At 34.0% G+C, this 26628-nt stretch overlaps 4 protein-coding genes and 1 long non-coding RNA gene across 13 annotated transcripts; 4 read left to right on the top strand and 1 right to left on the bottom strand.

The window, feature by feature from the left end:
• Positions 1 to 8944: 8944 nt before the first annotated feature.
• LOC7462768 (uncharacterized) lies at positions 8945 to 10487 on the top strand. Its single transcript, XM_002303864.3, has 2 exons — positions 8945 to 9983; positions 10294 to 10487. The coding sequence occupies exon 1, from the start codon at positions 9030 to 9032 to the stop codon at positions 9978 to 9980; it is 951 nt and encodes a 316-aa protein (XP_002303900.1). The 5' UTR covers positions 8945 to 9029; the 3' UTR covers positions 9981 to 9983; positions 10294 to 10487.
• A 2634-nt stretch (positions 10488 to 13121) lies between these two features.
• LOC7460211 (GDSL esterase/lipase At5g03980) lies at positions 13122 to 15888 on the top strand. Its single transcript, XM_002303865.4, has 6 exons — positions 13122 to 13377; positions 13501 to 13719; positions 14092 to 14249; positions 14393 to 14660; positions 14756 to 14918; positions 15744 to 15888. The coding sequence occupies exons 1-6, from the start codon at positions 13122 to 13124 to the stop codon at positions 15886 to 15888; spliced, it is 1209 nt and encodes a 402-aa protein (XP_002303901.4).
• A 495-nt stretch (positions 15889 to 16383) lies between these two features.
• Positions 16384 to 17716, top strand: LOC18097203 (uncharacterized). Its single transcript, XR_002980692.2, has 2 exons — positions 16384 to 16652; positions 17265 to 17716. It is a non-coding gene; the product is annotated as an uncharacterized LOC18097203 (long non-coding RNA).
• Positions 17717 to 18390: 674 nt separating this feature from the next.
• On the bottom strand, positions 18391 to 22878 carry LOC7460213 (pentatricopeptide repeat-containing protein At4g20740). 8 transcript variants are annotated; one of them, XR_002981011.2, is made up of 3 exons: positions 20630 to 22878; positions 20345 to 20491; positions 18391 to 20181 (listed from the first exon to the last, which is right to left on the bottom strand). XR_002981011.2 is itself a non-coding variant. In XM_024597897.2 (3 exons), exons 1-2 carry the CDS (start codon positions 22633 to 22635, stop codon positions 20634 to 20636), a joined length of 1923 nt encoding a protein of 640 aa, XP_024453665.1. In that variant the 5' UTR covers positions 22636 to 22784; the 3' UTR covers positions 18391 to 20491; positions 20630 to 20633. The 8 variants fall into 8 exon arrangements, 4 of the variants coding, with proteins under 4 accessions (XP_024453665.1, XP_024453663.1, XP_002304774.1 ...); XR_008058796.1 differs by having other exon boundaries at positions 18391 to 20027; XR_002981013.2 differs by having other exon boundaries at positions 18391 to 19990.
• Positions 22879 to 24214: 1336 nt separating this feature from the next.
• LOC7462769 (uncharacterized) lies at positions 24215 to 25947 on the top strand. Of its 2 annotated transcripts, none has more exons than XM_002303867.4 (2): positions 24215 to 24525; positions 24756 to 25947. In XM_002303867.4, the coding sequence occupies exon 2, from the start codon at positions 24857 to 24859 to the stop codon at positions 25772 to 25774; it is 918 nt and encodes a 305-aa protein (XP_002303903.2). In that variant the 5' UTR covers positions 24215 to 24525; positions 24756 to 24856; the 3' UTR covers positions 25775 to 25947. The 2 variants fall into 2 exon arrangements, with proteins under 2 accessions (XP_002303903.2, XP_024452138.2); XM_024596370.2 differs by having other exon boundaries at positions 24231 to 24485.
• Positions 25948 to 26628: the final 681 nt, after the last annotated feature.

The following is a 26628-nucleotide window of genomic DNA, read 5'->3' as shown; positions in this document are numbered from 1 at the left end:
AAAACCTAATCTTTGATTACGTGCTTTCTAGAAGGAGACCGACCATTAATAAAGAAAACCAGGCATGATTAACAGAGCTTAATGATGATTAAATGAGACACTCCCTATAGCCATAAACACTTATCAAGGGGGCCTTCATGTCCATTGATGCTTCAATCTTGCAATGCATAAGCCTCTTTACAAGTCAAAAATTGTCTAATTCTACTCGTACATTTGTCATCTGAGGATCGAGGGGACGGCTAGAGTGGTTCCCATGCCACCTTCCATGGTCATGTCATTGTAAAATCATTAATAAAACAAATTAGTGACACTAAGCATGCCACATCATACTAACTTAACGATTTGATTGGCTAGTCATATGTCGACGACAAACCAATAATAACTCGACAAGTGAGGGGAAGGCCACTAAGTTGGATGTGGTGGGTTGATTTCCACGTTAGGGTTCAACTCAGTATGATTATGATAATCTTAATCATGCCAAATAAGACTAAAACGATTGCACTTAATTAGAGGGGTTGGTAGGGTACAAAACCAAAAATTTGATTTAAACCCTAGCTAGAGGTTATGAAATCATACTTATCATGTTACTTCTTCCCACTTTTAATCCACTTTAATCAATGTTTCCTTGTCTCTCTTCTCATTCATACAAGGTTAAAACTAATAACTGTGTGTAATCTCTTGTTTTGTCGTTCATGGGCTCTAGCACTGTAGACCTAGCTAATCAATGTTGTCTAAGGTAGCTAGCTAGGTTAAAAGCAACAACAAAAGAAATCCATCCACGTGGTAAAAGCCAAAACTCATGAAATTTGTATTGTTTCCTTTGTGATATTTCACTTCTACATTCATGAATGACTTCAAGTGTGATATGTTGTTCATGCGCGTGTCTAGAGACATTGAATTATTAACTGTCACAAATTTTTTGACTTCAAATGTATAATACTTGTGAACATTGCATGGTGCATGCATCACTTAGGACTACGTTTGAAAAATCATACAATATAGGACCTTAATTGAAGGGTTTTTTTTTCATTAATGATAGGAGAATCATAATATATAGTGGAACACCAGTTTATTTTCAGTGCTAGGTTGTGGGTTAAACTAAAATTATTCTGAAAATACAAAAAAAAAAAAAAACAATAATTAAGTAGTAGGAAATTTTTTGATATTATCATTAAACCCCATCCTGCAAATTAAATTTGAAACTTTAAACTCGAGTTCTTTTTAAGTTTGGATTTTTAATTAAATCATGTGAAAATTGTTTTAATGTGACTCAATTAACTTGCAAAAAATAAAAACAAAAAAATAATATAAAAAAAGTATTGATTTCAAACTTAGTAAAATCTATTTTCAAAGCTGGATTTCCATATACTTGCAAGGTGATGCAGACTTAAAAGAAACAAATCAAAACACAGTATCATGCCAACATGTTTCCAGGAGGCATAATTTCTTTTGTGCATATATATACAAAATGAAAAGGCAAAACCCATCAATGAAGGTTTCTAAGTAACACTTTCAACAAAATGATGATTAATTTTCTATAAATCAATCTTTGCTAAACCTTTTTTATTATTATTTTGATGATTCTTTATATTCTTTTAGTACATTTCTTTCTCTCAAAAGCCAGGAAAAGTGCAGTGTACAAGTGAAGAGATGAACTGTCCAGCATATGAAGAAAACATAGACTTGCTCAGCAAGTTGGTTTTTAATTTATTAGGCCAACCTTTTCCCTTCATTTTACTTCAATTTTTTCTCAAGCAATGACGTCCGATATATATAAAATAAATAAATTAAGACTGCTAGCTAGCTAGGGTTCTATACATGCCTTTCTTAATTTAATTTCTTGTCTAAATTTCATTTATGTTGGTTTGCATGTGGATAGCTAGCTTTATGTGAACACTATGCTATTAATATTCGTTAATATAGAGAAAAAATTTAAAGAAAAGGGTTTTGTGTAATATGTTCGCCTACTTTTTATCATAAAGTCCTAAGAGAGAGGATCAAAGGAAATATAGTCGATAAAAACATGAGTACTTTAAAAGCGTATAGTGAGCTCCTTGTTAGTACATCTCAAAGTGCCTTTGTACTTGAAATCCCAAAGACAATAGAAACAATTTTCTTGGTTTACTGCTACTAATTTAATTCACATCCAACGTTTTCTTCCAACATCGTCTCAAATATGAATTTTAAATGATCTGAGAGGTGTTTAGAAATGTGATTTTTATTGTTTTTTAAAGTATTTTTCACTTAGAAAAGTATCAAAATAATATTTTTTTTATTTTAAAAAAATTATTTTTGACATTAGTGTATTAAAATATTTGAAAACAGTAAAAAATTATTAATTTGAAACAAAGAAAAAATAAAAAATTATAATTTTTTTCAAAAATATTTTTACAACACAAGAACAAACAGAGTACAAGCTTAAGAATACTTTCTTCTTAAATCAAAGGAAAAAACTTGCACCGTTTCTCTCTAGCACATTAATAAGAGATAGTAAAGTAGCAAAATATTGTGGAAACCCAATCGTTTTTTTTTTCTTGCATTAATCCAATTTTCTTTGTTATTAAGTCAATTACATATATGAATTTTCTCCTTTTCTATTCGCAATCAAAAGGAGTTAGTGATCTTTGGAATGATTGGAGAAATCTAATGAATTTTAAGAGTTAAAATCACAACACGAACTCATTTAAAAATAAATTCCAATCTCATTCAACAAAAATCAAATCTATTTGTAAATCAAAGCTACAAAGTATATATACACAAACCGAAAGGCAAAAGAGAAAGCCAATCGATCCCACCTTCAAGGGCATATGGTATCCTGAACTAGTGCAAAAGGAAGGAACCATGGGAACATGAGTTTAGGTGAGCCTCTCTTTCCATGAGCTTATCATGCACTTCTCTTTTTCAGCAGCCTCTGCATGCCCTAGAATTTAGTCTATAATGTTATAAATGGTTCTTGAATACTTGGGATTTTCTTCGTCTTTTGATCTTCACCACGAAATTCACCTTCTTTTTTCTTCTTCTAAAGTCTCTATCATGACAAGTACTATTCAACATGTAAATAGTCAACACCAACATTTGTCCTACAATGAAGTTTCTGTGCAAGTCGATTCCCTTTCCTACTAAATTAATTTATCTTTTCGGTCACATTTAAGATATAAATGATGAAAAACACGCAAGCCAATACTTTAAAGATTTATGTCAAGTTACACGTTACTATATATTATTGTATGCCCAAATAAACAAAAACAAATTTAATTTGTTGTCCTGGCTCATGAGGAGGATAATGGCTGTGTGTGTGTGTATATATATATAATACGTAAAAAAAAAGCCATATTCATTGGCTTTCAGAGAAATAAGTTAATTATATCATACAAAATGCTTGTCTAGCACAAAAGACTTATATTATTAGTGAAAGGCAAAGATAAGATCCTACGTACGTAGCAGTTTTTATGCCAAAAACCCTACCCCCACTTCTAAAAAAAGGCACCCAAAAAACACAAAAAAAAAAAAAAAACTTTAATCCCTTAAATATGGCTTTAGGAAAAGCGGTGATTTAAATTGTTACAAAGAGAGATTGCTTCCTTTTTTTTGTTCTTCTTTCACCAATGGCCTTAACCGTTCCTTGATCTTGTACACTATTCTTATTGTGGCTTATTAAAAAAAATTATTTTCTTGGATGGCAAGTAATAAATGCATAAATGTGTAGTGGATTATGCCCAACTTGATATATACCTGCAAAAAAAAAAAAAAAGAGTTTTGTGATTGATTCAACCATATATTGATTTACATGTTAATCTACTTTAAGAAGAAGAAAAATCTATCATAAAAAACAAAAAAAGAAGAAGATTATCATGGATTTATGTATAAAAGATTACAATTACGGCAATATTGGGAATTAATTCTTATTATTTGTTTATGTTTCTTTGGTCATTTTGAATTTAATTTGTCCACTTTGATTTGTGAGCAGTACTTTCTTGTTTAGCTTTCTCGTTGGAAGCTTTTTTAATTTGTTCCCTTAATTAAGTTGCTTAATAATGCTTAACACAACGAAAGAAAGAGATAAACTTGAATCTTATGCTAACATTCCAATCATTCTGAGATTTCGAACCTATTTTACCATGATTATGATTAATTAAGCAAGAGAAAATGGATCATTAATTCAAAGGTAAGCCTTTAGAGATTTGTTGCTTCTAGCAATCATTCACTAAACTTGAAATGGAAACTTACATAGAGCATCAAAAACATAACAATCAAGTTTGATATGGACTTGACCTAATCACGCCTTGACATCGGGTCCAATATAACACTACAATGACAGTACCTGATCAATTCAACCTTTGAATGTCATTTTCTTGGACCAAATTAATTTAAAACATGTCATTTTCTAACAATACAAGTGTAAAAGAGAATGATTCCCACAAATCTCAAATTGAATGTTGCCCTAGACTCTAAACACGTACCATCAAGAAATAAGAGTGCTCTCTTTTGAACCAAATAAACAGCATGGATTTGTCTGCTATATACTTGTTTGAATGACTTTTGAAAGTACTCTGCCCCCTTCAAACGCTCTTTGCATATTTAGCCATCAATATCTTTCTCTTGTTCTCTCCCTTTCGAAGTCGATTTTGAGAATCCATGTGCTTGTTTCGAGAATCCATGTGCTATCCCTGAGCATAATGCATGTATATAATTGTTTTCAGATTTGTCTTCATACACATAATGTATATACTTTTTTTGAGAGTCCATGCATGTGCTATCATCCCTGAGCATTGGTTTTAGTCGAAGACCAATCAATATTGTTAGAAATCAAGGACATCTTGCATATAACAACAATGGTGGTGCACATTCACTTTCACAAGTGGAAGCCGTGCCCTTCAATGTTAAATTCTCAAGTCATAAAACTTGATGCGTCCAAATCCTCTCGTTTTCCAAATAGTACAAACTTTAAAGGGGAGAAAAAAAGAAAAAAAAACGTGAAAAAGGAACAAATTTTTGTATAGAATTCTTGTAAGCCTCCTCCTGTCAAGCTGAGATGAGACGACTTGTCCAAGAAGTTGGAAAATAAGAGAAATAATTGAATACTCATAGGGTGTGTTTGAGAGTGTTTTTATTTTATTTTTGGATTTTTTAAAAAATGCTTTTAACCTGAAAAAAAATATTAAATTGATTTTTTTTAGTGTTTTTTTAATGGTTTTAATGTATTGATATTAAAAATAAAAAAAAAATTTGATATATTTTCACGTAAAAAAAGGATAATAATGATTTTTTCTTAAAAAATAATGTAGTATTATATATATATATATCAACTATTTCTGCCCAATCATTATCTTAACCACTATTTCCACAAATACTATATTGGATATTGGTGGTGGCTATGAATTTTTTTTAAAAAAAGATATAACATCACTATCAACATCATAATTGATGTATCAGCTTTTTATCATCATCATCATCACTAACACTTTTCCACCATCTCCATTACTTTTTTTCTCAGCACCATCTCTCATGATAGTGGCATTGATTATGTTTGTTTTGAAATATACTATTGTTATTATGACCTCATTATTGACTTATCATTATCACCACCACTACCATTATCATTTTTATTATTTGTACTACCAGTAATGATAAAATTATTTTTTAAGCACTATTTCTTTTCATCTTAATAGTGTGATGTTAAAAATAATATATTTTGTTTTGATTTTTTATTACCAGTATTGAAATTGAAATCTTAGGATTCCTTAATTACCATAATGAACATTTCCTTTTTATAATCAAAAGACACCTTATAGAATTGTTCCATCCTATCACATTCATGTGAGGGTTATTTGGAACCATGTCCCAAATAGTATTTTCCTAAATTTTAATTTTTTTTCTTAATTTTTTTTGTTTTTTAAATTGTTTTGATATGCTAATAACAAAAATTATTTTTAATTTCACAAGAATGCAATGAGAAATCACTATATCGGTCATATAAATAATCTCTGGGCCAATCATATTTCATACTCAAGATCCAATAAACTTTCCAATAAAAAAATAAAAAGAGAGAAAGAGAGATATGTGAAAAGGGTGATGTATCTGATCCATCGCTAGTTGTGGCTTGAATTGATAAAATGGAAACGACCTGACAGCTGTCGTTCGATATTCCATATGCATATGGGCTGGCAGATCAATATGTGGGCCGGGCCCAAGCAAGAAATTGACAAATCTCTAATTTCGATGCTTTACCATAAAAGTATGCATGTTTGGACCAAAGTGATTTTTCTGTCTTTTATTTTCTTTCTTGGAATACCATTTTGTTCAGTGCTATTAAATATGCCCGACAGATCGATTTGGCACCGGAGACCTGTCCTGAGCCCCATTTTTTTAAAAAAAAAAATAATAATAATTAAAGCTTAATTTCAATTTATTTTTTATTTTTTAAAAAAAATATTATCGTTTTAGTTTTTTATAAGAAATATCTTGAAATTATATTATTTTACATCAATATCTTGAATTTAATAAATTTGACGTTTGGAATCCTTACAATAGACATCACATTTTTCCAAGAACAATTATTGATCAATCATTGAAAGCCACGGAAAAATCCCTAGGCTGTTATTGCTTATGATCAGGATGCAATATTTATATGCCTTCATGATTGAAGTTCAAATAAAAGGTTATCAAGACATGGATACAAGAAAGTGATGGAAAATCCAGTCAAGAGGTATGGATTTACATATAATTAAGTTACATGTGCTCATGAGTTCCTAGCTCAATGGACGACACCCATGCATGTTCTTCTTTTTCTAGTAAATTACACAATATAAAAGTGCAACTAGTAAAATCACAAAATAATGAGGTAAATTATTGAAAAAACTTATTCTCATTGAAAAATCATTACATCCTCACGCATATTAGAAATAATAGATTTTTTTTAGGTGTTGCATGTGATTTGAAAGGGAGAGCAAGAATCGAGAAAATGAAAAGAAAACGAAAAACAAAAACTAGAGCCACACCATGGATTAATTGATGACTAGGGCGGCCCTTGGGGAGAGACTCGCGATAACGATTCCAACATCATCTAAAAAGGTCATGAAGCTGGGTGATTCAAGGGTGTCTGGGAGTGTGGTTACTGTTGCTTTTTAAAGTGTTTTTCACTCAGAAATGCATCAAAATAATATATATTTTTTATTTTTTAAAAATTATTTTTGATATCAGCGCATTAAAACAATCCAAAAAATATAAAAATATTAATTTTAAGCAAAAACAAATTCAAATTTTTTAGGAATGCGGGTTGGACCGCATTCCTAAACGGTCCAAAAGCTCTATACGGTGCTTGAATATAACGGGCTAATGTCACACGCTGGCAAATGAAAAGCACACATTAAGTTTTTTTTTTTTTCTAGTTTGGTCCCCAATCAGTTTTTTTATTTATATTTTTATTATTTGATAACTTTTTAATTTTTTTGATTTTATCCCTTGATTCTTGGATGACTCTTTAAATTAGTCCCAAATTTCATCTTATAATTAAGTCCCAACCTGAAAAGGGTTATGGCTCTAGGTTAATTATCTAGAAATGCGTGAAACTATAAAAAATTATTTATTTTATTTTTAATTATCTAGAAATGTACAAGCTATAAAAAATTCTTTAGTTTTTTTTTTTTTTTTTTTTTGAGAATGAACGGTTATATATAGTTCCTTATGTATACCAATGTTAATGTGAAAGTTATTCATATATATTCTATCATGATATACAAGAGTTGGATCTTATTTTTTAAAACAAAAAGAAGATTAAGAAGTATTTTTTTTATATTAATAATTTTATATGCTGTTCGTTTTACCTTTTATAAGTGGTACGTAATATCATCCATCATCCTTTTCTATTTTTCTATGGTATCATGAAATAACTGGTAGATAAATTTGATAGCCAGTGATAATATCAGAAAATAATTCTGGGGTTTCGAGCTTCAGTGCCCAATGAGGTTACGAGACGACCAGATTCATTGCTTTGCTATCTGCAAAGACTGGGCTTCCCTTGTCTCCAAAATTTATACTTTCTCCCGCAAACACTTCATAACAATGGAGGATGATGATTATTATCCGATCAACAATCTCCTTTCAAGAAGTTGTTTGAAAATCTTAAATCTCTTGAAGTCAAGCTGAGCTTCCGCCAACCCTATCATTGCTACATATTGATGTTTGAACATTCGGCTCTTGTATATTCTTTTCATGATCTTTATTTGTTGATAACAGACTTGTTTCCTCAAAATCCTATGATAAATAAATTTTGTTTCCTCCAAAATTTCAATTTAATTTTAACAAAAAAAAACCCTCTAAAACCGGTTTCATAGCAAACTAATTAATTCATGAAAAAAAAATTGTCGATAAAAATAATTTGCACCACTTGATAAATATTATTTTTGAATGATAAACTCACCACATATACATGACAGGTAGGTGCATGCAGCCATGCAATACGATTTGTGTTTACCTGCTCTATATTCAATGAACAAAATATGAATCCCTTTTGATTATTTATTTATTTATTTTGAAAAAAAAAATCAATCTCTCCAAAGTAGAAGCAAATTTATTTGTTTATTTTGAAAAAATAAATAAATCAATATCTCCAAAGTAGAAGCAAAGGTAAATAAATATAAAGCTTTTGTATTGAAGGTTCAATACGGATAACCAACATATTCATTAAAACCGATTCAACCTAACAAATCGAGTTTATTTATAACTCATCTACTCAGAGATTGATTTAAACTAGAATACCGCATTTTTTTATTGTATAGAATAATAACTATGATAGTAATACAATATTTTGATTAATTCTCATGTATCCGCCTAATTATAGGAATTTGTAAAATAAACGGAAAAAAAAACGTTGGAGATTTTATCTTTTTATTAGTTATAAATATGTCATATGTTTATCTGATATGAGCAAATTAACGCAAGTAACAAAAATTTTCAACCCTAGCTAGGGCAACATCCTATACATCAATATCTCCGGGGCTTTTTTCTCCATTCTCGATAGTCTCCTAACTATGACAAGATCCATTCAAACCAAGCAATGCGGCAGGAGCTTAGATCACAACTCTGACGAGTTGGAAGACAAATTCAGCGAACTACCAGAGGATATAATCTTCACAATCGTGGAAAAAATCGGAGATACCAAAACCCTAGTTCTCTGCTCAGTTGTATCGAAGCAATGGCATGCCATCGTCTCCAAAACCGAAACGATCTCTGTCAGAGTACTCCCATATCCAAGCTGCGGCGGCGGGTTTCCGTGCGCGGAATCACACAACCACCTTCCACCATCAGAAGTTCCTGGTCTCATGAAAGTGTTTGCCGAGGTGAAATCTCTCAAGATTAAGTTATGCACTTTTCCAACTCTTAACCCACGAAATCAGGTCGATAACTTGTTGATGATTAAGGCCATGATTTATGGAGATGATATCCGCATCGACAGTTGCTACGCTGTTAAGGTTGGGTTTTTACGGAGAAGAATGATAGTAGCGATGGATACGTTTTTTAACCCCATGTTGAGTCAACATCCAGTTTCATATGCAAGTGACGTATGTCTTCATGTTATATTACGGCATCGTCCTAGAACTTTGAGTAGCATAGTGATTTCTTTCGTTAAGATGCAGGATTTTTATGGAAAGAAGGTGTTTATGACCAGAAAGATGCGGGATTTGTATAATGGGAAGGTGTTTATGACCAGAAAACAGTTGGATGACTTTACCAATTTGCCACCAAACGCAAGTGTCGAAGGTTGGCTTGAGGATGCTCGGAATTCTATTTATCAGCTTAAGAGCTCTATAAATAATATTTGGTCTAGAGATGAATTGTGGCATGTTAAACATTGGGAATCATTGCATACAGGAGATACAGTGATGGGAAAAAGGTTTATTGATAACCCCACTGTTTCGGAGATGTTCGTGAAAGAATTGCTGGGGGTTGCCAAAGACGACGATTGCGATGAGAAACAGTGAATAGTAAGATTTGATCACTTTACTTTACTTCTTGTTCTATGAGATGATCATCACACACACACATATAATTATGTAACTTCAATGGAATTAGAAACTGTTTTTATTGAATATTGAATTATTTTTTACCGAATTTCAATAGAAATTAACATTTAACAGTACGAAAAAGAGAATTAAACTTTTTTTTTATCTTGGCTTGTTGGAATTCTCTGATCTCTACAAGTGCTAAGTGATGAAAATTGTAATTTTGCGCTTTGATGTTTCATTTTCGTATATGTACCTGTAGTTTTGAACTTTGATGTTTCATTTTAATTAGGGGCTACCAGGAGTTATGGATTGGAGACAATATCTACAACAAGCTAGGCAGGGCATGGCGCCGCAGTCATTAGGGATTAAAGAGAAATTCAAGCTTCACATGAGGATTTCATATGTTGTTTAAAGATTCTCATTGAATCTTGTGTTTTGACCTTATAAAAGAATAAAGCTTTAGTTTTAAGTAGTTGGAGATATATATGAAACTATACTGCAAGTTAGTATTTTATAGTTTTATATTTCATATTTTAGTTTCTATGCATGCATGCGTGTCTTGAAATTATGTATCACTTGTTTTTATACACCTAGCAAATAGTTTAGATGAAATAGATCCCATTTTCTCGTGAATTTCTCTTGAGCCGGGATCTTTTGACGTGACTTTATCCTGCTGAGACCCCATTTTTCACTTGATTAAAATATTTGGAATTTTTTACTTTTCATGAAGGATTAGACCTAGTAACTAGGATCTATGGCTGACCGATATTGCTATTGCAATTCTTTTCCTAGTAGCGGGTCACATTGCATTGAGGAATTAATTGTGGGCAAGGTGTCCTGTGGTATTTTGTGGGGGAATTTGGCTTGCTAGAAATAAATTGATTTTTGATAATAGATCGATGCCAAATTGAAATATGGTTTTTAGTTTGATTTTTCATCGTCTAGTTTGATTTTTAGTTGGATTTCTAGAGCTTTACTGATTTGTTAGACGTTGCTCTATCTTGTGCTTTATTCGTTTTACACTTAACTCGTATATTCTAGGCAGAGAGTTCATCAACTATATATGGTCGTTGAACTGATGGCAGAATTTCATTAAAAATTCAATAAGGCACAACAATATACTAATTAATAAAGCTCCACATACCGTTTTCTTCTCTGGGAATTTCTATGTTTTTTATAAACTTAATTATCTATTTTTACTATGGAATGTCCATAGTGATTTAGCAAACTTATTTTATGGACAAGATGAATAATTAAAAAAAAAAGTGTTGTGTGAAAAATAGAAGGCCATATTTAGTGTGTGTGTGTGTGACAACATACAGATAATAATGTAAACCATACTACATATAATAACTTTATATAACATACAGATAATATTATAGATCATACTACACATAATAACTCTATATAAAGTAATTATAATATTTTTTATAAGATAACACATTTCATAATACACTCCCTCAAGTTGAAGGTGAGGTGTCCACATGAAACTTGGACCGTAAATGAGTAAAGGAAAAGTGAGGCAACGGCTTAGTAAAAATATCAACGAGTTGGTCCTTAAAGGATATGAAGTGAATCTGAATCTTCTTTAATTTTGGCTATTTTATCCCGAACAAATGATAATCAACCTCAACATACTTGGCACGAGCATGAAAATTCAAATTAACAGACAAATATATAGCGCCCAAGTTGTCACACCAAATAGTAGTGACAAAACTAGGAAAAAAATATAATCTAACAAAAAAAAAAAGCAAAGTCAAAGAACTTCAACAGTGTCATCAACAAAAGCTTTATACTCATCTTCAGTGGAGAATCAAGCAACAGTTCGTTGCTTGCTAGATTTTCATGGAATGAGAGTGGTATCAAAAAAGACAAGGTAAGCCCCGATAGACTTACGATTATTAATACTACCAACTCAATCAATATCAGTAAAATCATGAAAAGATAACGAAGAACTACGGGTAATGTGTAAGCTAAAAGAAGTCGTATCTTTTAGATATCGTATCACGGGTAATATGCATGGCTAGAGGATCAATAGGTTTGAATGATGGCATACCGGTACAGTAAAGGATATCAAGAATATATTTTTGATGACTAAGCATGAAACCTATACCACGGGTGCACTAGGAGTGATGTGTCTTTTCCTTACATAATCAGTCATTTACTCGGATTCTTGTAGACCATTAGATTTTCTATTAATTTCAATACCAGGTGGCGACTCCTGAATCTTATAATCAAAATTTTATGAGTATACCTAAAAACTTTTCCCTTCCAACACACTTCTTATCATTAAAAGCGTCGTCATTCAACGTCGCCCTACGACACTTTTTTTGTTCCACATGTATTAAAGAACTCAATAAAGCTGAAATTTTGTCAATTCAAAAGCTCTTCTTTTAAAAATTGATTGTTGTTACGTATCTTTTAAGGATTGGATTGTGAAGTCCTGATTCATACAATGCAATTACTTGAATAAAATGAAGCAATAGCACAAGGTTAGGGTAGTTACAAATTGATTTTAATGACATCTCCAATTCATATAGAAGCTGCTATGGTTGATTGGTTATAGTTCTCTTTTATAGATTCATAATTTTCCTGATTTGTCTGTTTTTAGTGAGCTAACATGCCATGTTTCATTTGTAAATTTTTAGCTTATCTATAGTTATTTTTTCTCTCCTGTTTAGCATTGTTTTTATTGGCTAAATCAGTTGATTAATAAAAATATTCTCTCTTCCATAAAATAAATAAAAATTATAATAATGGTTGTAACTAGAAACTTTCCCTCGGACTTGGCTAGCTATGCATGCCAAATCATATAACTGACTTTTAACTAAAAGATGTCCTTCAACAAATTGCGATAGGATTTTTCCTGGAATATTTCACTATAATTAGCAATTTAACTGGACACAGCAAATTGCAACACATGAGCGAAAAGAATAGACATGGAGACTCGAGATCTTTCAGGATATTAATTGCCATTAGTTGTTCCTCTCTGTCTGCTTAATCTGTCATAGAAATGGCCATATATAGTAATAGGTCTAGATAATTTCTTCAACTTGGAAACCTAAAGAGAGATCATAGAAAAACATTAAGAAGAAATATTACTCTCCTAAAGCCATTATGGCTGCCACCAAAGTTGTTCTATCTCATGTTCTTATTGTTCTAAGCTGCATTGTAGCTCTTCTTTTGTCCCAAGTGAGCGCAATTGATGGATTTGAATCACAAGAACTTAAGATTTGCGGGTTTGATGCGATATATAACATTGGTGATTCATTATCAAACACAGGAAACAAAATCAGAATAAATTCTAGTATAGCGGAAAGTCGCCTTCCTGACGGCACAGCTGTTAGATCCTTGGTACCGCTTGACTACATTGGTAAGAAAACAATTTCTATTACTTTTATTCTTCTTTATTACATGTTTTTCAAGCATAGTAATAAGAATCGACCTAAACTACATAGCTATGTCGCTAAATTGTTTATGCTTCTTGATTTTGCAGTGAAGTCGGCCGGTTTTTCATCCATCAAAGCTTATTTGAATACAAATGAAACGGACTCTCACAATGGAGTGAATTTTGCATTTTCTGGTGCTTCAACTTTACCAGCGAAAGTTCTTGTGCCTAAATTGAAGGTGGATGCGGGAGTTATTGTTAATACTCTCGGCACACAACTTCAATGGTTTGACAGATATTTAGAAGGATTCTGTCGAATACCTAAAGGTTATTGCTTTCTCCTGTAGCATGGCTCTTTTGTACATGTAAAGCAATTCTTGTCATAGTTATAAGATATGATCAAGCGTCGACCGCCTCATAGCCCGAGTTGTGAGTTATACGTTGGATGAATTAATCAAGATTAATTCAAGTTTTTTTTTAAAAAAAACTAAAATAACATTATTTTAGTAAATGAAAACTAGATGTTTTCATTGATTTAGTCCTAGCCAAACCTCAGGTTAACGAGTTACTGGGTTGACCCGCATAACTTGACCCGCATAACTAAGCAATGATTCTTGTATTATCATGACATAAACTTGTCATTAATTTAAGTTAATATTATAACTAATATTAATTGTTTATATTTTATATGTCTAACAGATTGTAAGGAAAAACTCAAGTCATCTCTCTTTATAATGGGAGAGATTGGAGCAAATGACTATAACATGGCATTTCACTTTGCCAGTAAAACAATTGAGGAGGTGAATAGGATGGGCCTTGTATCTGACAACGTAAAAAGCATCAAGAAAGCCATTGAAGTAAGTCAACGTACTCGTAAAACGAGTATTTCCATATCTGTAACAATATTATTGCGTTAATTTCTTAGCTAATTTTTTACTAAACCCAACATAATCATATTTGATTCTTCAATTAATTTGTTATTGCACCTCTGGCTATACAGAAAGTCATTCATTATGGTGTCACTCGAGTTCTTGTCCCTGGAATCTACCGAGTAGGTTGTACACCAGGCTATGTTAGCAAGTTCGCAGAATCTAACACACTAGACAAATATGGTTGTGTAAAGGAGTACAATGATTTTTTCAACTATCACAATGATCTTCTGCAAGCAAAGCTTGAGAAATTGAGAAAGAAATACCCTGGAGTGTCTATAGTATATGGTGATTATTATAATGCAATGCAGTTTGTTATGGACAATTACAAGAAATTTGGTAAGTATATTTGAAATCCCTTTTCAAAACTGCGTAGATATTGAAATAAGTGGATAGAAACTGACATTTTTACTTGATCACTTGTTACTGCGCAGGATTTGAATATATAACTCAAGGTTGCTACATTGATCAAGGCAAGCCACCTTGTTCAGACCCTCAAAAGCATATGTTCTGGGATTTATATCATTCGACCCAAAACTCAAATAAGTATATGGCAAATTGGATTATTCAAGACATCGTCTCGAAGTTTGGGTGCAGGTGATCGATGAAGTTTCAAGTTCCAAAGAGAAACTTCTTAATGATTGCTCATTGTGTTTCAATTTTATTCTGTTTTCCTGCGAGAATGAGCTGAACCATAATGTACGTTAACTGATATCAGTTTTAATTAATTTACTAGGATTCTTGACGCAACAAAGTGATTTGGATCATGGTATGTTGTGATGTGTAAAGCCTCTATACACACACATACACAAAATCATTTGTCATTTGAAGGTAGTAATGTGTCAATATAAATTTCAAGTTTAAAAAGCTTTCATAATATAAAGTCATTTTTATCATATTATCTGTGATCTTATTAATGTTAAGATGGTTATTTGATGCTTGGATTATTTACTATTTTCCCCTTTTATTCTCGCTTGATTTTGATCCGATTGCAATAGCGCTCATAATGGGTCTATTAATAAACTCTTAACTATATAACTGGTTAAGACAAGAACAAGCAGCATCCTACAGGTAGTGGTTAAGGAACTTGAGTCTCTTCCGCCTTATGATGGCACTGGCTGCATGTAAATGAAGTGATCCAATTGTTATGACCTCTTCCTAGAGCATGAAATTAGCACTTGGAAGAGAGTCTTATGATTAGGACATTTGGGGTGAACTTTTCGACAAGCCAAGCCATGAACACGTCTTTAGTGGATAATTACGCACGCCAAGATTTGTTGTTCTCACAGGTAGATGAAACTTTACTGTCAGGGTTGGAAAAACACTTTCCTGAGAGATAAATTGTAAAAATGCATACCTAATCTTGAGAGATTTCACATTGACAAACACTTTCATGAGACCTGGAACTTGTGATGCTGCAAGGTGGTTGTGCGATCCCAAGCATGGAAACCTAGCGCCCCAGCTAAGATATGGGAATGCTGCTCTGATGGAGATCGTGTCGTTTTGGAGACGATGGCAAGGTGGTCTTCTTGGATTTCGCATTTGTGTGGGGAAACTAGTGCTTTAATGGGTTACAAAAGCAATGAATGGACAATGTGGGTGGACACACAAAGACGATAACAGGCTGCCACCATGTTAAAACTATGGAGTAATTAAGCTATGCATGGCCAATAATTGCAAATTTAGGTGCTCTAAATTCCAAGTAAATGGTTAAGGTTTCACATCTAGTTCTCACACCAATATAAAAATGCATTTATCTATGACTATTAACATAAAATCATCTTAATTAATGTTAAAGTTTAAGCTATTATATAAAATCTAAAATATAATTTATAATATTTAATTTTTAACACAACATGACATAATTAACACCAACAAACACAATATTTAATTTACACAAAATTAAATTATCTGTTCCAGTAACTTTTCTTTTAAGAATATAGTATGTCATTTTCTAATTTATCTGCAGTATTTTTTTTCACATAGTAACATAAATTATAAAAAAAATACAAATTATATATCCACTCCGATTGTGCCACCGAAAAAAACACGGCCAGTATCTCAATCCCCTTCTCTTCCACTCTCACACTCCCTCTCTCTACCACACCCCCTCGTGCCTTCTTTAAGCCCCCTCACCTGCCTACCTCACCTGCAATTCTCATCACCGATGACCCGAGGCGGAGGAGGAGAAGTTTGACAATGGTGACACCTGCAGGGTTAAGCTCCAACAGCTACGTGTTGGCATTCCTGCTCCATCTCTCTCTCTTTTCTGCCACTATCTTTTCTTCTATTAGAATTGCTGATATGCTTGACCAAGACTATCTTGAAGAGGTACATTGATTCTTAAATTCTCAGTCTTTTGTTAAATGGGTTGTCTTGGTTTCATGTTTTAGTGTGTTGGTTCTTTCAGGCTGTTGGTGTTTTAGGCTAGAAATAGATTAATGTTAGTAGTGAACAAGCATGGGAAATGGTGAATTTGATAGACCGTTTTACTAGCTGCCAAAAAAGTTTTGTCCATTTAGCCATTATGATTGTATATTATTGCATGAGCTAGATTTCTAATCTTAGAGTGTCGATGCAAATTGAGATGTCTAAAATGTTCAAGATGTGCCAGGATACTTGTTTCTGATTGTGGCAGAAGTAAAATGAGATCTCGAATGTCAAAACTAACACCAAGTCTACTTAGCTATTAGATGCCAACTGCTTGGATTTCTTGCCATTCTTTCTTTCTTTCTTTCCCTGTATTTCTTTTCATGTGAATGGGCAATTTCAGTTTCACTGTTAGTACTTTCTGGTGTTAGTTTTATTTAATGGAATGCAGTTTTAGATGCCTAGACTGTGTGAAGATTGATCCTATAATGCTTGTTTCAAGTATATATTTATATGTTTTGAGAGTGTGATTGTCCTTGGACAATTCTTGACTTTCGCGACTTCATCGAAAAGCTTGAAATTAATCAAGGAATCAGAAGAAGTGGATGATGACAAGGAAGAAGACGATGAGGATGACCACGAGAAAGATGATACTGTTGACATTTCTTTAGAGAAGGAATTGCAGACAGTGCTTCCATGTACAAGAACTTGCAACCGGCCTAAGCGAAAGCCTAGGCTTCATCATCCATGCTTTGCATGATTTCAGTCTGGAGTTTGGATGTGTATATCACTAGGCATAGCTATAAAGAAAGCAAATTTTAGCTTCTTTCAGTTTATTGTCCATGACCAGCTTGTTAATCCAAATCCAATAGTATAGCCATAGTAACTTTGTATCTCCAATTTTGGTTTAAATTGTTTTCTTATTAGTCTTTGCATGGTGAACATCGTCATTAGGTAATGCAGATGAAAGAATATTGTAATAGCATTGATCTTGGAGAAATAAATGGTTTTCCTCTTCTCCGCAATTGCTATGTTCTAGCAGAGCTGCACCGAGTTGTTTCAAGTCCTGCTTCCTGTAATTCAGTACGGTTCCCTTTTTTTTCTCTTCTTTCTTGAATTGTTTGCAATATATGCGCAAAGATAATCAATCAAGATCCCTACAATGAATTGGTCCATTCTTTCATTTGCTTGCTAATTCCCAATCTTAGGACAAAGATATGATATTGGATGGAGAAAAGGAATTTCAGCAAGATGAACATGAAGAAATGGGGTTGAACGTACAATCACTTTGATATGCATAATTCACTACTTAGAATCTTAGTGTATTAAAATACATGAAAATATTTTTTTATTTTTAATATTAATACATCAATTTAATAACATCAAAAAAAAATTAATTTTAAATAAAAAAAAATCATTTTTTTACAAAATCACAAAACATGGCCTTCTCTCCTGAGAGAGTCCAGCAACTATGCTTGAAACGAACAATGATACTAGCTCCAGGTGTCAATAATACAATCACATCTTAAATGGCTTGAAGTTTACAAGCTCTGCACTCAAATGATCTCATGTATTAAAATTAAAAGACAAAAATTATAGGAGTTAATCTAAAAAAATTATGAATAACTTAACATGGTTAGAGGGCATTAATCCGATTTAAAAAAAAAACATATCCATCCAAATGAACAATAATTCAGAGTTGTTTGTACTTTGTATAATATATAATTTCTTAGTTGATTAGTGATGGAAAAAATCATCTGGACACCAATTACAGGAGAATCAAGCCGCATGTGGTAAACTGGCTCAGCATGAAATTGTTTAGTTTACAAATAATAGCAGTGTGTCTGCTGAAGCCGTAGAAAGTTGGGAAGAAAGGCTATACAACCTAATCATCTGCTGAACATCAAAACCAGGTTTCTGCCTAATCTTCATGCAAGGCTGCCTGACACCACAAGTAGCTCTAATCTGGTTCTTCATACTACCAAAGGTATACGAGGATATCCGGTATTTGTTGTGCAGTGATATCCCTAGGCCTGTTTACAAGGTTGCACCAAAAGCTTTGAAGACTTGTCTCCTAGGAAGGGAAACAAAATTCTTAAATTTTCATCTGATGTCTATAAAAAAACATGTAAATCACAGAAAGAGAGGTTTCCAACTTAAGCTAAGAGTTCTGCAACTTATCCGGACAGTTGTTCAGCATTTGTTTTCTTCAAAATGCATAATAGAGCCAAGTGTTTCCTGCCTTGTCCAACATGAGATTTTTGCAGGGTCCCTGTTTTACCCACAGCTGAAAGTGATTTGATAAGAGGAAATCCATGTCCAGCCAAGTTTCCAATTCCTCATAAAAATATTTAAAGCTTTCAGCACTCCATCATCCATTACCATTACCAGATTACCATTCACAAAGTTGAACAATACATGGCTGCTTCACTGCTCCATATTACTATATAAACAAGCTCCAATCACAAAGTTAAACAATACATGGCTGCTTCACTGCTCCTATAAAAACAAACTCCAATGCTGACGGTGCATCCTCTGTAGGAACAAGGGGAGTCATCAAACCAGTAAACCACCAAATTTTGCAGTGACAAGATCTTAATCTTCTTCTCATTGTCTCAGTGTTCCTGAATATCTGAAATCATAAAGCAAGAAGGGAACTCCGCAAGCTACAGAAGCAACCGAGCCAGTGTGGAAGAATTTCTTTCACTCTTCAATCAACTATACATCCCTTTTACTTTGGTAACTCCTCAAATCAGCTACAAATGGTGTTAAAAGCAATTAAAACTTGGATGATTTGTCCTTGAGAACCTTTATAAATATAGGAACTTTTGGAAAAGAAGAGTAAGTTGATGATTGTCCTCGATCTGATGGTGTTCTTGACCCACACCAGCAACCCTCTATAGGTTTTCCTTTCCATGAAAAATAACAGAAGCAGGCAGACAGAATCTTCTATAAAGAGGCTTCCCTATGAGCAGAGACCACTGTATCCCATTCAGCTCCTTTTGAGGTGGCCTCTCCTTTTCTAAGACCGAAAATAGAGCAATCACAAGTCCAACAACAATATACACCAAATTCAGATTCCTCTCCATAGTGACAGTAACACAGCACAAGAAAGAAATGTTATTCATACTTTTGGATCTATACTGGTACAAATCTCCAGGATCTTCCCCTGGAATTGATCAATCAATCAAAAACTCTTGGATATTAACCATATTAAGTACTACTCGAATGCCCCCTCTTCTTTCATATTGTCCATAAGCACCACTCAGTTTCCTTCAAGCATCACATTGCAATATTTCCTGTCCAATGTAAACTTGGATGCAGTTTACAAAGACACTTCAGGGAATCAACAGGTAAGCGTCAACATAAAGAAGATGATAAATTAGACATTTGACCAACCAGTTAGATTACTGACTAGCAACTATCAAATGCTCCCGGACTTGAAGTTCTTTGACATTAATCTTTTAAATTACAAAATTGCACATTTTTCCTGTACATAACAATAACTGCATGAGGTAATAAAACCAAAATGGGATGAGCAAGAACTGTTTGGTCGAGAGAATTGGTGCCAAAAAAAAGGAACGACTCTGCAGGCATTTCACAGCCTGACTGCTTGATGATGAATAGAAGGCATGCTTGAGATTTGAACCCACCTATTGAGTGTTGTAAGAGCATGCATGTCCAAGTGAGACCTTGACTCCAGGTTCACCAGTCCGCTGAGTCTTATTCATCACGATGCTCACACTAATGGGCATCAGAATCTTATCCTGCAACACACGATCCATATTCCACTGGTGTGACTGCAAACAACTATTCTGTATGTTAGGCATGAATAACATTTGCATGTACATGAACATCAAATTAAATCCCCTCTCTCAAATTGTTGTGCTTTTAGGAAATGCTATACTAGGTTGCAATCAAACAGATGAAGTAAATACCTATTCAGCTTCCCAGAAGCGTGCTACCCATTGCTTTCAACTTTGACTCTAGACCAAAGAACTTTAGTCCTGCCAATACCAAGTCAGCTGTCTTCTTCTTCATGTGTTCAATTAATATTTCATCAAACACAATTGTCTTTGCTTCAGTCAAAATTTTACGCTGTCTCAAATCTGTAAACACCTTTCTTGCCTCTTCAAATGTCCCATGCTTGCACATACCAGAGATGATAGCAGAATATATAACTTCATTGGGAGTACAACCCTCCTGCATCATCTCATTTAGCACATCAATCACCTTTTCAGCACCACCTGTTTTACATGCATGAAGAATCGTGAGACTGTACTTGAACTCCATGGGCCCACTTTCAACACTGGCTAAGCAGTCACGAACAAGCATCATAGCTGCATCAATCTCTCCATTATCACAAAGCCCTTTAGCAAGAGAGCAATAGGCAGCAACAGAAGGGACACAGAACATCTCAACTATTTTGTTATGACTAACACAAGCCTCTTGGATGTTTCCATCTTCTACAAAACATATAATTGCAATGCTATAAGTTGTTGAGTCGGGTTTATTTAAGTCCTTCATTTCACCAAAAAGTGATAATGCCCTTTTCATCTCTCCAATCGTAAGGAGAGCCTCCATAAGTATATTGTAGATAGGCACACTACTATAACCTTTTACTTTCAAGTCTTCAAACACTTCCAAGGCCATCATAGTTCTTTCTGGCTTCCCAACCACATACGAGAAGAATTTGGAGAGATCATCAAAGACAGAAAATCCCAACTTCTCCATTTGCTTAAGAAGCTTGCAAAAATCATCCATCTTTTTCATCTCCGCATAAGACATCAGCAAAGGATTCACAGTCTTAAAATCCCGTTCAAGACCCTCCTGAACTGTAACCTGAAAAAGCTTATGAGCCTTATCAACCCTCTTAACATTACAAAAACCTTCAATAAGTGAATTATAAATTCGCAGATCAGCCCTATACCCTGAATCCACTAAATCCTTCAATAAATCACAAGCCAACCCAATCTTTCCATCCGCCACGAATGCCTCAACCAAAATCCCATAAATTCCTCTATCGATCAATATCCTCCTCCCCTTCATCTCCTTAAACACCTCATACCCTTTATCCACCCTCCCTCCTTTACACAACGCCGTAACCAAAGTCACATATGCCATCACATCCGGCTCCACCCCATCCCTCTTCATCTCCTCCCAAACCCTCAAACAAGCATCCAAATTCCCTTCTCCTGCCAACGCTCTAACCATTGCTGTATATGCAAAAACATCCGGTTTGCACAAATTCTCCCTCATTCTCCCTAAAACCTCCATCATTTCCTCTATCCTCCCTGCCTTACACAACCCTTTTATCAAAATCATATAAGTAACACTCTCTTCCACCAGTCCATCCCTCCTAAAATCCTCATAAACCGATAATGCCAAATCCAAATGCCCCGTCTTAATCAATGAATCCATTATCCTATTATACAAAAAAACACGCGGTTTAACCCCAAATTTCACCATCTTTTGATACACATAGTAAACTCTAAGTCCCCTATTCGCATCCGAATGCATTCTAATCAAAATTTCAAACTGTTTTTCCGTCGGTGGCTTCCCTTGTGCTTCCATTAATTCAGGCAACTGATCAGCAGCTCTAAAAAAATTGCTCCTGTTCAAATTATAAGCAAAAGCATTATAACTAGCAAAAGTATGCTTAAACCCTTTCTGTTTACCTGCCCAGTGAAAGAACTTTGTCGCTAACTGAGGGTTGTTTTCGACCTTCAGTACTTCGGCAACCAGGTCCGGTGTCACCCTCCGGAGTTTGCAGAGCTCTGTCACCACTTCTGGGCCCCACTGGTTCCGGTTCTTGCGGAATGCGTCGAGGATGAATCTGGCAATGGGGGAGAGGCGTTGGGAGAGGGCGAGGGAGTGTCGTGATCGTGGAGATTGAGGTTTGGAAGGTTGTGGCTGGTGGGGAAGGTTTTGCTGTGGGTCCCATTTGTGGAGATCGAATGGCTTGAAAGGGGTGATGGGGTTTTTTGGAGGTTGTGGTTTGACGGTTTGACGGTTTGTGAAGAGGCCACCGCGGACTACAGGGCGGTTTTGTGAGGGTTTACGGTGGCCGTAGAAGAAGTAGGGTTTAAGGGGTTTTGACGGTGGCGGAGGTGGCGGTTGGGGTGGCATTTTTTGTAAATTTCAAGGTTTGTTTGGCAGTTTACTTGTGTTCTTGTTATAGCACTTCCAGGTGTTCTTAGATGTTGGACGGTTGGAGTTTGGTAAGAAGAAAATAAATGGGCCTATTTGGGCCGGAAATAAAACCTATAATAGTCCACAAATACAACAAATTCTAGCCCTTTAAAACAAGCCCAAAGCTTAGCTTCAAGTAGAAACACGTGTCACTAACCCACTTGTTGAATTTGCTCACCGTCCGATTAGCGACCTGACGCCGGAGATCAACCCAGCCGAGAGATCCTGGATCTAGCATCTTGTATATGTCTGTCCTCCTATACTATACTATTTGAATCATTAAATCATTCGGAGTAATTTATTTGTTATTGAATTAATTTGTTTTTATTATTTTTGTGTAAAAAGATATTTTTTTATTTTTTAAAATATTTTAATTTTAACTCAACCAAACTTAATTAAATTATTAGTCAACCTGAGAGATTACCCTGATTTTTATGAATCATGCACCAAATTATAAATTTATTAAATAAATAAATTTATCATATAAGTTTAATAATTATATTCCAATACCCAATCTTAAGATAAGCTTTTCTACGTACCTCCTTTTTTATGGATAAAATTCTTACATAATAATAAAAACAATTCTTCAACACTAAAATATTTTTTGGTTTTAATATACGTCAATAAAAAAAAATTCATTGTAAATTCGCACAATGTTTTTCTCTGTTAGTCCTTTAAAATGTTACTCTTAACTGACCAGTATTGCTTTTTTTTAGTTTAGGACTAAGTTATAAATAGATTGGAACTTGAGGACTAAACATATAACTTCAAAAACTACAAAGACTAATGAATTAGTTTTGTTAAATTGAATTGAAATGGATATTAATTTAGCACCGTTTTATTTTTATTTTTTGTATTTGGAATTGTGTTTAGATATATTTTAAAAATATATTTGATTAGAAAAATTATTGAATTGATATTTTTTTTTAATATTTTCTAATATTTTTAATGTATTAATATAAAAAATTTAAAAAAATTAATTATTTTTATTTATTTTTAGAATAAAAATTAAAAAATATTTTGCACCGCTAAACAAGCTAGTTTACTTAATCATTGGTTTTTAGTGATTAATTGATCAGAATAAATCTGATCAAAATCCAATAAGATTAATATCAAATTTTAATTTTTTATAAAAATAATATTATTTTTATAAAAAATAAACTCGGTTGGTAGTTGACTCAACTTAAAATTTAGGTTATGAATTTTGATTGGATAGCCAGGTTATTAGATTAATTATAATTTGTTTTTATAAATAAAAATGACTTTATTTTTATTAAAAATAAATAAATGATCAATGGATTGTGATTAGGTTTTCTTTCCGATCTTACAAAGTTAATCCGAATTCTTGACAAGGTCACCTAGGTTTTTATCTTTTCTTATATATCCAGCTTGATCGGACCGGGTTTAAAAGAGGTGTAGGTGTTTGTCTTCAAGACATCCTCTTTTTTGTCTAGTTTTGTGGTCACTCTCTGCTCCAAACTTTTCTCTACCCTCGAAACCCTAATCTTCGAGTTCACAGACAGATTGATCACTCCATCTCTCGAGTTTTGATTCTCTAGGAACCCCAGAAGAGGTGAGATCGATGTATCATCATCCTTCGAGGTAAAGGCAGCACCTTTTCAACTGTCACTCTCTATCTCAGGTTAGGGTATTCATTTTGAGTTCATCTTAGGGTTTCAAATTTTCAATCTTTCCTTTTTTGTTGATTGGTGAGGTCTGTCAATTGAGTTTAGTCTCTTCTCTTAATTTGGAAAGTAATTCAGATAGTTAATGGAGTATTAATGTGTAGATCTTGAATATGATTGATGCTGTAGAATAAACAGTCATTATTTCTCCGATGTTCATTGTTTGAGCCTGGAATTTGTTTTGCAGGAGAGGTTATTGAAGCCTTGCCAACCATATTTAGTTTTGATTAAAACAGTATCATCTTTAATTTTAGTAGAAACCTTTTGAGTCCCATCTTCTGAAAAGATATGTCGGCATCCAAATTGACAAAGAAACGCCGTATTTCGGATGCCTCGGACAGATTCATCCAGTTACCGGATGAATTGATCATAACCATCTTGAACAAAACTGGAGACCCCAAAACCCTTCTTCGTTGCTGTTTAGTGTGCAAGCACTTGCAATCCCTTGTCTCCAAAGTGGATGCAGTCTCTCTTAGATTCTCATATCCAGGAGAGGCAGGCGAGTATCTCCCTTGCTGGAAATCACATTACCACATTCCGCAATCAGCTATCCCTGCCATTATGAAAGTGTTTGCTTATATGAAATCTCTTAAAATCAAGCTCTGCCTTTGCCCTTCACTACTCACTTGTTATGGAGTGCATCGCGGACATGCATTCAAGTACAAGCTGAAGGCAGAGGATATGAACGATAAAATGCACATTCATCTGTGTATGGCTATTGAAGTTGGACCATTGTCAAGTGATAATAGGGGGATGTTATCCCATAAACGGGACTGGTTCAATATTGAAAAGGTCAAGAATCCTCTGATGATGTCCTTTTTTCTTGTAATATTAAGTCATCGGCCTAAAACGCTGAGTAGTGTGGTGATTTTGAGTACTGGAATAGAGAGGCATGGTTTGAAACGTAAGGTGCGGCATAGAACAGAAGTAGGGAAGGTGTTTATGGAATCTGAACAGATGGCCAGGTTTTTTACTTTGATTTCAAATACAAAAGTGAACAAGAGCTGGCTTAAGAATCCGCAGAATCTGGTTTGTTGGATTAAAAAGGATGAGCAAAATAATCATCGGGTAAGAGAGATGTTGTGGCTTGTTCATAAATGCGAAGGAGAGAGATGCAATGTGAAGAAATCAAGTGTAAAGGAGAGAGATGTGCAGGAGCTGCTGGGTGCTTTTGATGAGGACGCCAACAATGATGAGAAACAATGAAAAATTAGACCTCTTCTGACAGTAGTGACATGATCACAGCCCAAGTTCTAGGTTTGCGTTCTGTCTAAAGTTAGCAAATACTCTATGCTTTAGTTGAATGGTATATATTTAATTGTTACTGTGTGGAATTTCTTTTTTCTTAATTGCAAATATAAGCATGGTTTTTTTTGTAAGTTCAAGGATGGAAGTGTGATAAATTGAAAAGGTGTGAAAGATAGTAGCTTACAGCATGAATAGCATCCTGTTGAGCATTGCATTCACGATCAACTTCCATATCAATTTGCCTCAGAATTTGCATAGCTGAACAGCACAACTGTTTATCTAACGTACTGTTCTTGGTAAAGGAAAATTGGCATGGCACATGAACGCGGCTTTGATGCGTTTTAAGGCGGGAACATTAACTTGGTAGTCTGATTCAATAACACACCGACACCATATCTTACAGCCTCGCAGTTGCAGCAAAAACAGGGGAATCAAATATATTTTTGCCTATATGATCTTGTGTTCGAGCTTCCTTTATCATTCGTATCTGTTTCCTAAAATTGCTGACACTAGATCATCATCTCTAAGAACGGGATGAGATGTGAGATTTGTACCTGCTGGCCATGGCAATTGGCTAATAGCATGGTTGGACTATGAACATGCCGTAGGGAGCAGCATGGTCTCATCTTTGACAGTGCAAGTGCAATTTTGAAAGAATTACAACTTTAAATGTTGATTTGATTCATAACGAATCCAGACAATATAATAACTTGAAAAAAAAAGAGTAAGATGCTATATTGGTGCATGGGACGCAATGCTAATTGTCATTGCTATTAAATCCCCAATCGGCCAATCTATCTGGTCTTGTCCCA

This window comes from Populus trichocarpa, chromosome 3 (assembly GCF_000002775.5).
Source record: "Populus trichocarpa isolate Nisqually-1 chromosome 3, P.trichocarpa_v4.1, whole genome shotgun sequence".
In the NCBI taxonomy this organism is placed as follows: domain Eukaryota; kingdom Viridiplantae; phylum Streptophyta; class Magnoliopsida; order Malpighiales; family Salicaceae; genus Populus; species Populus trichocarpa.
The sequence above is the reverse complement of the archived record's forward strand: the minus strand, read 5'-3'. Positions and strand labels throughout refer to the sequence as shown.

Excerpts from the sequence above, each read along its gene's own strand:
- LOC7462768 (XM_002303864.3), top strand. The coding sequence starts at position 9,030 with ATGACAAGATCCATTCAAACCAAGCAATGCGGCAGGAGCTTAGATCAC.
- LOC7460211 (XM_002303865.4), top strand. The coding sequence starts at position 13,122 with ATGGCTGCCACCAAAGTTGTTCTATCTCATGTTCTTATTGTTCTAAGC. Across the intron at positions 13,378-13,500 it reads GGTACCGCTTGACTACATTG|TGAAGTCGGCCGGTTTTTCA; the intron begins GTAAGAAAACAA and ends TTGATTTTGCAG. Across the intron at positions 14,919-15,743 it reads GTCTCGAAGTTTGGGTGCAG|GTGGTTGTGCGATCCCAAGC; the intron begins GTGATCGATGAA and ends TGATGCTGCAAG.
- LOC7460213 (XM_024597895.2), bottom strand. The coding sequence starts at position 22,820 with ATGCCACCCCAACCGCCACCTCCGCCACCGTCAAAACCCCTTAAACCC.
- LOC7462769 (XM_002303867.4), top strand. The coding sequence starts at position 24,857 with ATGTCGGCATCCAAATTGACAAAGAAACGCCGTATTTCGGATGCCTCG.